We start from the raw sequence: 15,773 nt of genomic DNA, 5'->3' as shown, positions 1-15,773 counted from the left end.
GGGTTAACAGAACCCACTGGAGCCAGGAGGACTGGGGTTGGTGTCCACAGACAAGCACCTAGTGCATAACCCAGTCAGGTCCATTCTGAACTAGCAACAGAGCAAACTTGTGGTGCAAGGTGAAGGGTAGGGAAAGGTGTAAAATACTATCTGCGAAGGACAATCACAAGCTGAGGGGTTTTTACCAGTGGACAAGATCATACTGTATCTCATAGATTATGGTCTCACAGTTGGCTTGGGAACATCTGGGGATCCCCTAAGAGGAACTTGTACCTGTGGTGGAGGATAGACCCACCTTCTCAGCCTGTTATTGCCATTGTGAGCACAACCAGGAGAAGCTGAAATGAATGGACCTATGCTTTAATACGCAGTTATATATATCCTTGAATTTTTCAGTAAATAACATATCATAAACTTTTTGAATGTTAGAAAGAGCTGTTATTGTTGAATTGTATAGAATGGGTTTAATGCTAAGTAATGCAAAAGGCTAGCATGATTATGACTTGTGACGTGGATGCACTCTGTCGCTCACGCGCGCGCACACACACAACAGAGCGAGAGAGAGAGACCGACCCACACCTTTCTCTCTGTGTCTTTAGTTCCTCCTCTAAACTCCTCTAAAGTTGAGGGTGTGTGTTGGTTTTGAAAGTGCAGACTCCCTTCTGTCTGCTGTAATCGTGCAGTACCTGTGGTGAATCCAGATCCATCCAGATACAAACAACTGCGTTTCCTAAAGCGAGTGCGCGACTGGCAGCGAGCTCGCGCTCAGGAAATGGCCCGCTTATGGCGTTCAGCGCCACTTCTCTTCCTGGTTTGTTTTGTTATATGGGTAAGTTTATACTCTCTACTCATTTTACTTGTTTTAATAATGTAGTCTCTGCATATGTATAGCCTAGGCACGTCTAGAATAGTTTCCATATTGCCTTACTTGTGTTAAAACAACCATCATATGATTATTTAACCGAGTTAACATTTAATGTGTCGATCGAGAACGAATCGGCTCTTTGAGTCGACTCTTTGATTCGGATGTCTCACAGGTGATCGTCGCGAGCCGACTCCCTTTACTTTTAATGAGGACAAGACGAATAAATCATGTGACAAACTCACCGAAAACGAATATTATTATTATTATTCACTACTACTGTTAATGGCATACGGTACAAATGTAAGTGAAAAGTGAATTTTATCACTGAAAAAAAAATTAGAGAAATTCTAATGGTTTCCATTACGAATACCATTACAAACCATCAGCTAACCATTAAAACCATTATTACTGTTTTCCACAAGACATAACATCCCACCAATAGAAGGCAACACATTACCAGTGGATGCCCACAGGGACCCTTACAGTTTCCATTAAAACCAATACAATTCCCATTATAACCATTATAACCATTACAAATTCTCTGAGGGTTTCTATTGTTTTTTTGTTTTTTTTCAGCAGGGTTGTTATAATATGTAGAGTATTGTAATGAGCAGGCGAATATCACAATAGGACGGGAATCTTTTTTCAGTGTCTACTTTAATGGATGTAGCTTTGACACAGCAACACAATAAAATTATTGCCTTAGGTCTATTAGTAATCAATACAAATATGTAGCACCTTGCTATTTTACATTTATTTAAAATAACAAAGGCAATGCGAAGTATAATAGTATTTTTTATAATCCCAAGGATATTCACATCTGCAATGATCAATAACACTGACTGGTTTTGGGGAGGTAAAAAAAAGTTGACGACTCGGTGAGCTGAGCCAAGTACTGTGTCTCACAGAAATGAGCTAAAATTCCCATAACTACACTGAACCACTAGTCTTAACATTACTTTACTGCCTGTTTGTTAAATTCACCAGAACTGTTTTTTTCTGCCTACTGTTGTCCCAGTTCAGGTGGTTCTTCCAGTGTGCCCACAAGCGATTAGATCACTGTAACATGTCATTCTTTGTGGTTACAGATAGTAGATGTTTGTTCCTTTTGGTCTCATAGGAACAAGCCAACATAAAATATATATTTTAATCTCTCTTTATTTTAAGTGGACTGGATTGGGGAAAAGAGTCCCACATTCTCTTACTTGTCATTTTGCCATCACAAAATGTTCTGATCCTGTTTAGACTTAGACTAAATTCATTTTTGTGGTATCAGCCTACACACTCAGGGAACCCCGTATTGCTGTTTAATTTATACTTTTTAATATATTTGCAATATTCATAAGGCTTCATTAGGATCTCTATAATTGATAATTGATATTATATAATAATTGGTATTTTCTACAAAGGTAATGTGTTTGAGTAGGGAAAGCACAATACTGTTTGGACCACAGGATTGACAGCAATGGGGTTATACTGACAACTCCTTTCTCTCTCTCTCTCTCTCTCTCTCTCTCTCTCTCTGTTGCATACGTCTAAATCATTGCAAGTTTATACTAATCCGCATGACTCATTTCATATTAAAAAAAAAAACCTTACACCTGTTTTTCTCCCTTCTCCACACTGATATTTACAGACCAAATTACATACTGTTTTTAGATGACTGTGTGCTTGGCTGATCATTTTAACCCCATCATTGATTTACAGCCAGATGCCTCTTGCAGTTGTATTAACCTATGGCATAATATTATGCAACAGTTCATTTTCTAGAAATAAATGAACAGAATTGACCAGAATTGTTTTGCTGTAAATTCATTAATTTTTTTTAAAGTTGCTGCCAAATAAATAAACATGATTATATGATCGTGAGTGATGCAGTAATTCTTGATTGCAGACAAAGAAACAGACAGAAACTCATTCATCCTGCATTAATTTAATTGCCGCTTGGAAGCAAGAATTTTATCACAGAAGTTAAAAAGTTATTTCACTGAGTGAAACTAGTCTAATACAAGATAGAGCTATAGACATAGAATGAATGTCTATTTTGGACAAAGGAAGCGATTGTACTTGTTAATTTTAGGTGGAATATTTAGAGATACAGTCAATCCCCCTTATGTAACCATGAATTTCCTAATGTTATCCTAGATGTTCAAGTTTGACCCCTCCCAAAAAAGCATAATTAAAGTCTTTAACATTATATAATGCTGTAGGTCTTGCCTAATTAGCCACTGACATTTAAGCATTACACCAAATATTAAATAGGTCTATCTTTCAATAACTGTAATATTAATACAGTGGGGTCCAAAAGACTGAGACCACTAGTGAAAATGCTTCTATTTGGCATTCTTTTTAAATTTGACACAAAAGTTTTCATTACAGTTTATATTATCAGCAACAGCTTGAGTGAAAAGTAGAATCTTAAACACATTTACATGAATTTCAGAGTTTGTTAGTATTTAGTATGTCACCTTTTTTTGCTTTAATGATAGTGTGCTGGCATGGAGTTTGTGCAAAACCTCATGATTCATTTTCAATAAAATCCAACAGTCAGGCAGCAGAGATGGCAACAGTTCTGGGGAATGCTTATATTAAAAGTTACTGGCAGGTACCAACAAATCCAAATTGTAAAACAAAGGTCAGAGTCAAGAAACAGGCATGAGTTCAGGTAATGTACAAACAGGTTATCAAAGAACGAGGCAAGGATCACAAAATGAGAGAACAAACATGGGTCAAAACCAGAAGTAGTAAACAGAGCTGAATGAATACTTCAGGAGTCTTTGTGCTGTGAATGTGCTTATGTATGTGTTGGTAATGTGTAGAGTTCAGGTGTGTGTAATCAGTAATCAGGAGACATGCTGTGGCTGATGGGTATTGTAGGTCAGCGCTGTTATCGGTGCTACCATACCATCAGAATGTTATCTGAGCACGAGCTTCAATGGAAGTGATACGATTTACAGAAAATCTGACCTTTTTGTACAAAGGAGTTAACATTGTAAATAGCATAAACTTGCTTAAATTTAAACAATGGCCTAGAAATTGTGCACAATCTTGAATACTGAAAAGTCAAGATATTGCACATTTACCTTTTTAGTTTTAGAATTTTCAAAATTCTAAAAGGTTCTTTTTATTTCCAGTTTTTAATTAAAAAAAAAAAAAAAAACAGATTTTCCATGTGGTCTGAGATTTTGGACCCCACTGTATGTTTGCTTGTCTTTTTAAAACTGTGGGGTTTAATTTTTTTTTTTTTTTTACAAGCTATATTCTATTCACATTAAAAACTTAGAATCTTCTGTAACTGATAGGCCTTGTTTGGAAATACAACAACCACAGCTTTTTAATGTCAACATAGCAGCTAAAATGTGGAATGTTAACACATATCCTACTGTGCTTTAGAAACTTGGAGCTGATTTTGTGCCATGCTGGTGTTTCATCAGGTTTAGCAGTTTCTGAATAGGGCTCTAAGCACTAGTCTGGCTTGTTCGTGTGCTGTGTGGTATTTGCTGTGAGAGACATTTGGATGAGACAAACACACTGTTGTGATAGACAAATATCCAGTCAGGCAGACACTTGTTCACACAGGATTGTAGCAGTTCTGGATTTGTCCGCCATTTTATGTCTTCTGTGTTGTGGCAACCAAAAACACGGAATGTCGGTTGATGCACTTGAAACAAAACCTACATTTTCAGCACAATATAAGTAAAAGTCCACAGCTCTTACAGCAGCTGACTTGAAGTCATACTGATGTAGGAAAAGCAATCTTGCTGCGGTATGAACAGAGAAGACTGACACTAACCTAACTATAAATAAAGGCTTAAGGCAACCATACAAATCTGCTATAATGAAAAAATGAGCTACATTGCAAATGCCTCTCTGTCTTTTCCTCTAGTGTGTATTTGAAACTGGAGCCAAAGCAGCCCATCCTGTACCCCTCCAAAGGCACAGGAGAGAGTGGATCGTCCCACCACAAATTTTGGAGGAGAATGTAGACTACACTAAACAGAACTTTATTGCTAGGGTGAGAATGCTCTTATTAATTCATTTTAATTAATTCATTAATTAATTAATTAATTTTAGTTTTCTATTCTTAGACTTTTGAAAAAGAAAACACATTTTGCCAGTTTATTACAAACTAATCTTTACTTAATCATTGACAATCATTTTGTTATGATTATTTATTATTATTATTTTTTTTTTTTTAGATTCGTTCAGATAAGGAAGATCCAAGTAAGGGCCCAATAAGATATTCCTTAAAGGGCATTGGTGCAGACCAGCCACCCTATAACTTGTTCGTTGTGGACCCTTCCACTGGAAATGTTCGAGTAACTGGGCTCCTGGACCGGGAGATCATTGCCCAGTACAATGTAAGTTAAGAATCACTGAGCACTGATATAAACTGTAAACAAGATGATGATGGCATAATGATAATGATGATACCTTTCTGATGATGATGGGCTTCACAGCTCTCTGGAGTTGCGCTGTACCCTGATGGCTCAGTGGCAGAGAATGATATTCAGCTGAGAATAAAGGTGAAAGATCAGAATGACAATGCACCCATCTTCTTGCCCATCAGCACAGGATCTGTGAATGAGCTCAGCAAAATAGGCAAGTCTGTAACACTAACAGACTAACCTTTTTTAACAATTTGAAATCAGCACCTTAGTAGGTGTGAAGATGTTGCATAAAAACACAAGGGGGTGATTAGATGAGAATGATGGGGATAGATACCTGTGTTAACATTGCTAATGAAATGTTTAGGTACGACTGTAATGAAAATAAAAGCGACCGATGCTGATGAACCCGGGAATGTCAACTCTCAAATCTTCTATGAGATTGTTGATCAGAAGCCTCCAGGAAACATGTTTAGAATCAATCAGAATGGAGAACTGATTGTTAACAGTGAAAACTTGGACCGAGAGGTGAGGCACCACACACTGGTAAAGACTACAATTTTGTACAGGAAGCCAGAACAAATCTGGTACAATCAATACAGTAAAATCAATGGCTATCATTTTTGGTTTTGAACATCTTTGTCTTATTCCTTATGAATTTTAGCACAGTAAACACAATATAAAACACTATACTGTTTCTTTTTATTATAACATACAACTTATGACAGTGATGATGAGCATCTCATTATAATACCTATCTCTCTACAGACAATTGACCAGTATGTACTTACTGTAAAAGCCTCAGACCTCAATGGGGCTGCAGGTTGCAAAACAGGGATGGCAACATTCAAAGTCCAGATCCTAGACGTCAATGATAACATACCAGTACTGGAGAAGGATTCTGTAAGGCAGCACCTTTTAATCCCTGTGTTCCTACTTGTTCCACTGTTGTGAAATTAGACAGTGTTTCTCTAGAATATGTAATATACAGGACACAGAAATATATCACTATAGATGTGGATCAGTGAGGCCAGTCAGACAGTTATACCTATTTGTTTCTCCTCCTCTGTACAGTTTGAAGCCAGTATTGAGGAGAACACAGAAAATGTGGAGGTGATGAGATTTAAAGCCACTGATCTGGACCTGCAAAACACTGAAAACTGGCAGGCCGACTACAAAATTGTGTCAGGCAATGGCGGTGGGCATTTCAAGATTATCACAGATCCAAAGACCAATGAGGGAGTCCTGATGCTTGTCAAGGTGGTCAATGTTTTATTTCCCCAATTTTCCTGTATTGATCACTGGGCGTATATTGCTATAAATTAGGACAAATATGCCACTTATAAAGTTACTTTGCCTTAGTGTGACATTGTGATATTAAGAATGATGGAGTTCATTTTTTCGCTTGAGTGCTTGTACTGTGCTGAAGAAGTAATCAATGTACTTTGCTTTCAGTCTGTAGATTATGAGGAAGTAAAAGACATGAACCTGGGCATCACCTTGAACAATGTGGCTCCATACTATGCAGGAATTGTGTCTCAAGGGATGACGGGAGTGGTGGTGCAAGGAGGAGGTGGAGGAGGAGGTGGAGGAGGAGGAGGTGGAGGAGGAGGAGGAGGGGCAGGGGGAGCTACAGGAATGTTTGCTGGTGGGGCAGGAGGAGGTAAAATCTACAATATGCATGTCAATGTAAAGAACCAGCCTGAAGGCCCAGGCTTCATTCCCAAAGTGAAGGCAATTCCAATTTCTGAAAATGGCAAGATGATTGATATAACAAAAGCCCTCACAGTGTACACTGCTACTGATTCAGATACAGGATTGCCTGCACAGGGAGTCAAGTGAGTCCCTGTTATTATTTTTTCCCTACATATTTCATTAACAGAATCATTTTTTTGAGCTATTCTGACATACAAATAGGTAACAGCACAGAACATGGCAGGCTTAATTAATGGCAGTATCTGTCTGGGGATATCTGGGCTCATTATATTTCTGCACTATTTTATTCATGTTTTTCCTTTATTTTTCACCCATCTCAGTATGTGAACTATACTTCTGGTTTTCCTCTCTCAGATATGTTAAAGGCTCTGACCGAGACAACTGGCTATCCATTAACGAGAAAACCGGTGAAATCAAACTGAACAAACTCCCAGATCGAGAGTCTCCATATCTGGTCAATGGGACTTACATGGCAGAAGTCCTCTGTATCAGTCAAGGTTCCTAGCTATCTTCAATCTGTACACCATAAACTGTTGATATTTTACTTATTTTAGAAAGATTGACTGAATATTAGCCAGTAGTACAAGGTAAAGGACATATACAGGATCCAAAAGTCTGAACCACTTGTGAAAATGCTTCTGTTTGGAATTCTTTTTCAATTTAACACAAAGGTTTTCATTACAGTTGATATTATCAGCAACAACTTGAGTGAAAAGTAGAAACTTTGAAATATTTACATGAATTTCAGAGTTTCTTAGTATTTGGTATGTCCCCTTTTTTGCTTTAATGACAGTGTGCACTTGAGCTAGCATGGACTCCACAAGTTGTGCAAAGCCTTATGATCCATTTTAGATCAGTGAAAAATCTGACGTTTTGTACAAAGCAGTTAACATGGTCAAAATCACACATTTGCTTACATTTAAATAGTGACATAGAAATAGTGCAGAATCTTGAATATTGAATAGTCAAGATGTTGCACTTTTCCTTTTTTTTTAAAGACTTTTCAAAATTCGAAAACTTTCTGTTTATTTCCAGTTTTAAATAAAAAAAAAAACAGCAACAGATTTTCAAAAAACCATCTCAGGGTTTTGGACTCCACTGTATGTGTTTTTATACTCTATATTTAGCCTGCCCAGTTTTATACTTAAAATACATATTTTACTTTTCGTGGACATGCTTTACTGGAATACCTCACTAGGGGGAGCAATAGTTCCTACGTACACTGCTGAAGTGCATTACGAAAGCTGATGGCAGGAAATTAATGCGTCATGTAGCAGGAGCAATTTATGTATCTGGCAAAAAAAATCTGGAAAAGGGGCATTATATACTATAAACTATAAAAAATACTATACTATAAAAGGGCATTAAAATGTGCTATTCGAAATGTAATACTTTTCATCTGTCACTTTAGACATGCCCTTTAAGACGGCCACAGGCACTGTCGCCATCCAGGTGGAGGACTTTAATGACCACTGCCCTGTTCTGATCAATAAAACACAGCCTATGTGCACCGTTCAGGAAGTTTTGTATGTCACTGCAGAGGACAAAGATGCTTTTCCAAATTCAAGTCCCTTCACATTCATTGTCATCCCTGAAGGGACAGATGGAAAATGGAGTGTGGAGCATATAAGCGGTAGGTATTTTTAGTGATCTGCCCTGACATTCAGGGCAAAGTGTCATACTTCATGGTAAAAATGACCGTAATAGTCTAAGATGATCATTATTTCTTATAGAGATTGGGGTTTAGGTAAAATGAATAGCAGAAGTAGGTTGTCACATCCTAGCATGTCAGTTTTTGTCTGTTATTGCAACATATATTAATGCAAAATAAATTGATCTATTGAGGCAAATGACTGTGGAGAGTTTCTAATATTATTTGCTCCTTACATAATATATTGCGTATAATCATGTGATGTTGATTTAATCATGTTATTGTAGATAGAACAGCCATGTTGAAACCCCAAGGCACACTGTGGCCAGGCCCTCATCAAGTGACTCTGGAAATTCGCGACCAGCAGCAAGTGGCATGTCCAGACCAGCAGGTGCTAAAGGTGGATGTATGCACATGTGATAAATCAGCGACATGTGGCCCCATTGTGGCTCGAAAGAAGAGCACGGTACTTGGCAGTGCCGGAATTGGTTTGCTTTTACTCGGACTCCTCATGCTATTACGTGAGCATACTTTCATGTCTGTTCCATCTGTGCTGACTGGTCTGTTTTTAAATTAGAGAGTTACGCCAAGCATATAAAGTTTGAAAAATAATTCTTAATATTGTCCCACCAAAGACTTTCTGCCTTTTTCTCAAGGAAATCCTCAAAGAAAAGTATGGACATTTATATTTATATCCAAGACTATAATGACTAACTCTGTAGGACAAAGGACTACGTATTTGGTCACTATGTTTTAGCATAGAGTGATAAATCCAACTGTCTTCACAGTTATTCCACTCCTACTGCTGTTGTGTCAGTGTGGAGCAGCCGGCATGAGCGGAACCTTCACCGAGATGCCTTTTGACACTAAAGAGCATCTGATTTCCTACCATACAGAAGGGCAGGGAGAAGACCGGGTAAGAGAGATAACTCAACCTCTCATTCATTCTTCAGCCTCATTTGGTTGTTCTGGTAACACTGCATTTGTATAGTCCAAAGTAGACACTCAACAAATCATCTATAGTCTGCCATGAACCAGCTTATAAACTTATTCTCAACAAGGAACCAAATGATGTTTGGTTACCTTTCAGCATGCTACACCTCAGAAGCATCTCAGTTCACATGAATTTGAAACTGTGATAGGACGCAATGAGCTGATAGTCCATAAATGATCTACTAAACATCACAAGCTATAAACTGGACTATACAAAAAAAGTGAAAGAAAAAATGACTTATAGATTATCTATTAAACATCAGAATCTCTGTTGACATCTGACAATCTGTTGACATTTTTTAGTATTAGTTGAGGAGCTGTTTTCTAACAGTCACCTGACAGTATGTTGACAGTCTATAGATGGTTTGTTGACAGTTTGAAGAGCATTTACATTGGATATCAAAATAAATTGTTGCCATTAATCCTTGTTTGGTAATGGTATGATTTAATGCCGTGGTTAAAATCCAGCTGTGATACAAAGCATTCAAGTAACCTCTGCTATTCAAATCAATTTTCATCTAACTTTGACAGGATGTGCCGTTACTCCTCAATGACATTGATGGTCCTGGAATGATAAACATGAACAAACCCTCAAAAGGTGGCTTTGGGGCCACCATGGGAAGTGCTGCTTTTGGAACTGCAGGAGGTTACAGGATATCCACGATGAACGGAGGAGGTCAATTATATAATCCGATGGAAATGACCTCTATGGATCAGGGGATGAACGGACATCTTGGGATGATGAGGGATGAGTATGCCACATATGACAGTGGAATGGCCCTTAATGAAGGCTTCTTGAATCATTACTACTCAAATGTAAGTGGAGACATATTAAAAAGTACACAAATAAAACAAAAGAATGGAATTGTACATCACCTACAGTATGGGCACTAACCCTAGAGCTGCAGGGGCACAGCACTACATACATTTGCCTGCTTTAGCATATAGTAGGGTAGAAAAGTCTGAGACTTAATGTATGATTTTATTTTGATTAGTTGGGAAAAACAAATGCATTTTTTCTGGAATGGATAACACACAGAGGTCCAGACTAATTGAGCATATTAGAACATAGTCATTAACAGAGTATAACAATAAACACTGATGTGCATGTGTAGTGAGAAGTATAATACCAAAAATGTGCTCATCAGTATAATGTGTTACCATATATACAACAAGTTTAACTGCTTTTTTTTTTTTTTTTTTTTTTTATACACATTGCGGTCAATAACCATCAGTCTCTTTGGTGTTGATAGTGATTTTCTACATGGTGCGGGATAACTAGGAGATATTACATATACGTATTTATACTTAAGGGAAACAGTAAAAATAAAATTGTGTCTTACATGCCTATATTACGCCTATTGCCTTAGTGTGTGCTTGTCTGGAATTTTACATGTAAAGGCAGAAGAACTGTAGAAAGTTCTCCAAGAAGCCTGGAACAACCTACCAGTCAATTTCCTTAGAAAACTGCATAATGTCCTAGGAGAATTTAGAAATAAAAAGACAAATTAAAATTAGGTTTTTTTTGCTAGTATTAGTTATTTTATTTTTATTTTAAATATTCTTGGTGCCAATAATATTGTCACACACATTTAGTAGTAGTGTCACTCACTGTGTGTCACCTTTCCTTCTATACAATCATTTTGGCCTATTCTGTTGAAAGGTGTTGGTATGTTTTGAGTTGACTATATATCTCAGATTCAGAAAATAATTTCCTGGGGCTGCCTAGTGGCACAACAGAAATTTGTTAGCCCTAACGCAAGTCCGAATTCCAATCTGTGGCCAGGAACCTAGAGAGCAGAACTAAATAGGCTCTCTAGGTAGGAGGGATGGCGTACTCTCTCTCTGTTACGCTGCCCTGTGACACAGCATGAGCATCAGTTTAAAAAGATGCACTTGGTTGGATTCACAGGCTTCTGTGGAAGCGTGTGTTAGCTTTTAAAATAGCAGTAAAATAGAATTTTCAGTTTTATTAATGCTTTTAAATAACATATCCTTAAATAATAAACAGTTTTGACTAGTAAAATTGTATTTTGATAAATAACATAATACAAACAGGTTGGGCAAAGTGTCAGACTTTGGAATTCTATTCTGTTTATGCTTCAACTCATCAGTCACAGCTCTACTGTGTCAGTGTCTACAGTGTACTGAATTAATTACATGAAGTCCCCTTTAGTGTGTTAGGTATTGGTGCTGTGAAACCATTGTGCTGTCACATTTAGTCTGCTAGAGTTTTAAATGTAGTAAATCATGTCCGTTCATGTAAGATGCCATATGAAGTTTAGTGCTTTAACCTGCCTATTTGTCTCTTGCAGAAAAGTCAGGAGTTACATACCACAACTGAAGACAATTTGAAGCCATTTGGGTTTGAGGGTCAGGGCTCACCTGCTGGTTCTGTAGGCTGCTGCAGCATTTTGTGTTCTGAGAGCGATCTGGAGTTCCTTAATGACTTGGGGCCAAAGTTCACTACTCTAGCTGAGATATGTGGCGGCACAAAGTTCACAATGGCTGCTCCAACCCCTCCTCCTCCAAAACCCATCGTGGATCACTCTGAATCAATTTCCATGCACACCAACATTGCCAACACTGTCAACATGGCCACCAAAGTGGCAGCACCCTCTACCATGCACACGGAGGAGAATGTGGTAGTTAAAAACACCCAGGTAGTGTCTGACGTGCAGCCAGTCCATGTGCCCACCCAGACCCTGATGGTGCAGCAGCAGCCAATGTATTACATGGTGGAGCCACAGGTCTCTAACACTGTGCTATTGGCCGAGAGGCCCAGCATGGGACTGAGCCAAGGGATGTATGTGCTGAATGGAGCTCCAGTGACTGAAAGAGTCCTGGTGCAGGGTGCTGTGCCAGCACAAGGCACAATTGGTGGTGGCGAAAGAGTGGTGTTGTTGGAAACGCATGGAGGATCCACCACGGCACTGAACAGAGGCCGGCTCCAGTCAGCTAATTTGTCTGGATCGCAGCTGTTGCTGGTTGATGCAGGTGCACAAGGTGGCCAGGTCCTCCAAGGAACACTGCAGAGAGGGGGCATCTATGGATCTCAAGGCATAGTGTTGGTGGAAGGGCAAGGAGGGTCCACAGTTCACGGATCACTCCAAAGAAGTGTTCCTGTGGCCGGAGGGTCTCAGAGTATACTGCAAATAGTGGAAAGGCAGGGAGGGACTTCAGGAATCACTCATGGGGGAAATCACCTGCAGGGGGCGGTAACATCCACTGCTACGTCCCAGAATGGGACTATTGGATTGAGCACAAGCACTGTACATGGACTTCCCAGCTCACGGAAGGTTGTCGTCCAAGAGAAGAAGGTTGTAAAAACCAACCTGTAATGATGGATACATTTTCTACTGAACACAACAACAGTAGTCTGAGGTAATGTCCTTAATGCTTTAACTCATAAAATACAAGCATTTTGACACTGAGAGGTTCTTATATTCATTAGTGCATACACTGTACACATGTTTTGTTATTCTTTCTAAATTTGCCTGTGTATTGGGTCATTGTTGTGTTCACTTCTTTTCTTAAATTTAAAGTTGTTTTTAGGGTTACTGTGTTTCTTTGGTATTACTAAGCAGCACGATGCAATTAAAAGTCATATTAAGTAACACTACTTAAAGGTTGCACACTAAGTCAACAATGCAAATTCAGTGTTTCAATCTGTTCAAAAAAGTAGTTTTATCACTCTGTATTGTCAGAGCATATTTCACAAAGAAAACTCACAATTTATGAAAAAAAACAAACAAAAAAAAAAAACCCCAAACAAACTGGAATTTCAAGCTGAAAGAACAGCAGACTGGCCCTCCTTTATGTTGGGAGGAGTTAATCTTGCTTGAAGGTTTCTTTTACTGATATACCCTCCCTTTATCTTAAAAAGAGAAACTAATTAAAATGCAAAAAAAAGGAACAAAAGACTGTTGATCAGTGCAGGGTTAATTTAGAAATCACTTTATCATGGAGATATGAAAAATGTGTACTAGGTTTGGAGTGTTTTCAAAAAAGGTTTGTAACTGAAAAACGAAAGAGTTATAATTTTGGTCACAATTTTGCGGATACCACTGTCATTTAAGCTAGTTAAAGATTCAGTATTGTAATGTTAAAATTACATACTATAAATAAATTAAGACACTAACCAATTGCATGTTTTACATTAACATGTGAAGCGTGTGTTCACAAACTACAAACACAAGGGCTTAATTACAATATAATCTGCTTTTATACAGCTAAATGTTCAAAACATCCTTTGTCATTTCCTTCAAGATATCAGAATGTAAAGAGACTTTTAAACCATAAAATGTTGGTAGTTTTGTTTCTTCCTTTTTCTGTTATGAATTAATATACTGTATTAATATACTCTTTCCTCTAATGGGTGTCCATTTGTACTTTGTAATATTTGTACGAGAGATGAAGAGATATTTAGTACTGGATTAATATGGTAACTTCCAATGTGATGTTCTCTTGAGGTCAAATAGTAGTTGCTGTTATATGTTTTAAGGGGTACTTTAACTCGAAATGGAACTACTCTATTGTGTTAATCTTTTTTTTTTTTTTTTTTTTTTTTTTTAATGTATAGATTTTCAAAATTGCATCAGCGAAATGAATGTATGTGCTTCATATTAAACTGCCATTTACTGTCAGAGAGAAAGCTTTGATCTGTGGGTGTTAAACTGGAACCACTTGGATTTCATTTCTCATTTATTGCAGATTTTAATACAATAAAATGACAGAAACAATGCTTTGAGAAATAGTTGTTGTTTTAATGCCTCATTTATTATTATGGTAAGCCTTTTGGACAATCAAAAACAAGCTCTAAATATTGTTTTTGACTATAAATTAGTCATCGTTTGTGTAATTTAATTATTTTGGTAGCTGTGTTGCATAGTGGATGCTGTGAGAGTGAGTGGTTTAAGCCATAATTCAAACTTGACACCTCACACACACATACACACTTTCACACACACTGTCATATCCACTTATACACAATATTACTCACTCTCTCTTACACACTGTCACACTCTCACTCACACACTGTCATAAAGACTCAATATTGTCCTCTCTTTCACACGCGCTATCAAACCTTATACATAATAAAATTTTTTAGTTGTTGATTGCTGTGTTGCACAATGTTATGAGAGTGGGTCAAAAGTAGGCAATAATTCATCTCACACACTACTCATACTCTCCTTCCCACCCTGTTATACACTCTCACACACACACTATCACACAACCTGTTATTCTCTCTCTCTCTCGCTCTCTCTCTCTCTCTCTATTTCACACACACACACACACACACTGTCAAACACTCTCATACACTATATCATACTCTCTCACATGCTTTCAAATACACTATCAAACTTTTTGCAAAATAAAAAAATATATATTTTAGTTGCTGTGTTTCACAATGTTATGAGAGTGGGTCAAAGATTTCGTATGAGAGGCAGTTTACGCAATAATTCAACCTCACATACACGCGTCATATTCTCACACTATCATACTCTCACACTATATACCCTCTCACACACACTACCATACTCTCACACTATATACCCTCTCACACACACTACCATACTCTCACACTATATACCCTCTCACACACACAACCATACTCTCACACTATATACCCTCTCACACACACACTACCATACTCTCACACTATATACCCTCTCACACACACTACCATACTCTCACACTATATACCCTCTCACACACACACTACCATACTCTCACACTATATACCCTCTCACACACACTACCATACTCTCACACTATATACCCTCTCACACACACACTACCATACTCTCACACTATATACCCTCTCACACACACACTATCATACTCTCTCTCTCTCACACTCTCCCTCACACACAAGCAATCAAACCCTCTCACACTATCATACTCTGTCACACTATCATACTCTCTCACACAAACTATCAAACCCTCTCTCACAGACACACTATCAAACACTCTCAGACACGCTATGAAACTCTCTCACATACACATCATTGCTGTTTCACTAAACAAATGTAATCATTATTTTTAGGTAGGGGCTCAAGGATCTTATCTGCAATAGTCCTCAGAACACTAGGTCTTACAAAATACATTATGCCCTTTAAACAATACAAATATAATAACAGGAATACCAAATCAAGAC

General features: G+C 37.9%; 1 protein-coding gene across 1 annotated transcript; it reads left to right on the top strand.

The window, feature by feature from the left end:
- The first annotated feature begins 557 nt into the window (after positions 1–557).
- dsg2.1 (desmoglein 2, tandem duplicate 1) lies at positions 558–14,369 on the top strand. The gene is made up of 14 exons (XM_026944476.3): positions 558–829; positions 4,752–4,880; positions 5,065–5,226; positions 5,326–5,467; positions 5,621–5,781; positions 6,022–6,156; positions 6,328–6,513; positions 6,709–7,091; positions 7,324–7,466; positions 8,381–8,602; positions 8,908–9,141; positions 9,409–9,536; positions 10,145–10,429; positions 11,929–14,369. The coding sequence occupies exons 1-14, from the start codon at positions 773–775 to the stop codon at positions 12,952–12,954; spliced, it is 3,393 nt and encodes a 1,130-aa protein (XP_026800277.2). The 5' UTR covers positions 558–772; the 3' UTR covers positions 12,955–14,369.
- The last annotated feature ends 1,404 nt before the right edge of the window (positions 14,370–15,773 follow it).

Source organism: Pangasianodon hypophthalmus, chromosome 19, assembly GCF_027358585.1.
Source record: "Pangasianodon hypophthalmus isolate fPanHyp1 chromosome 19, fPanHyp1.pri, whole genome shotgun sequence".
Lineage (NCBI taxonomy): Eukaryota > Metazoa > Chordata > Actinopteri > Siluriformes > Pangasiidae > Pangasianodon > Pangasianodon hypophthalmus.
Note: the sequence above shows the minus strand (reverse complement) of the source record. Positions and strands in the feature narration are given on the sequence as shown.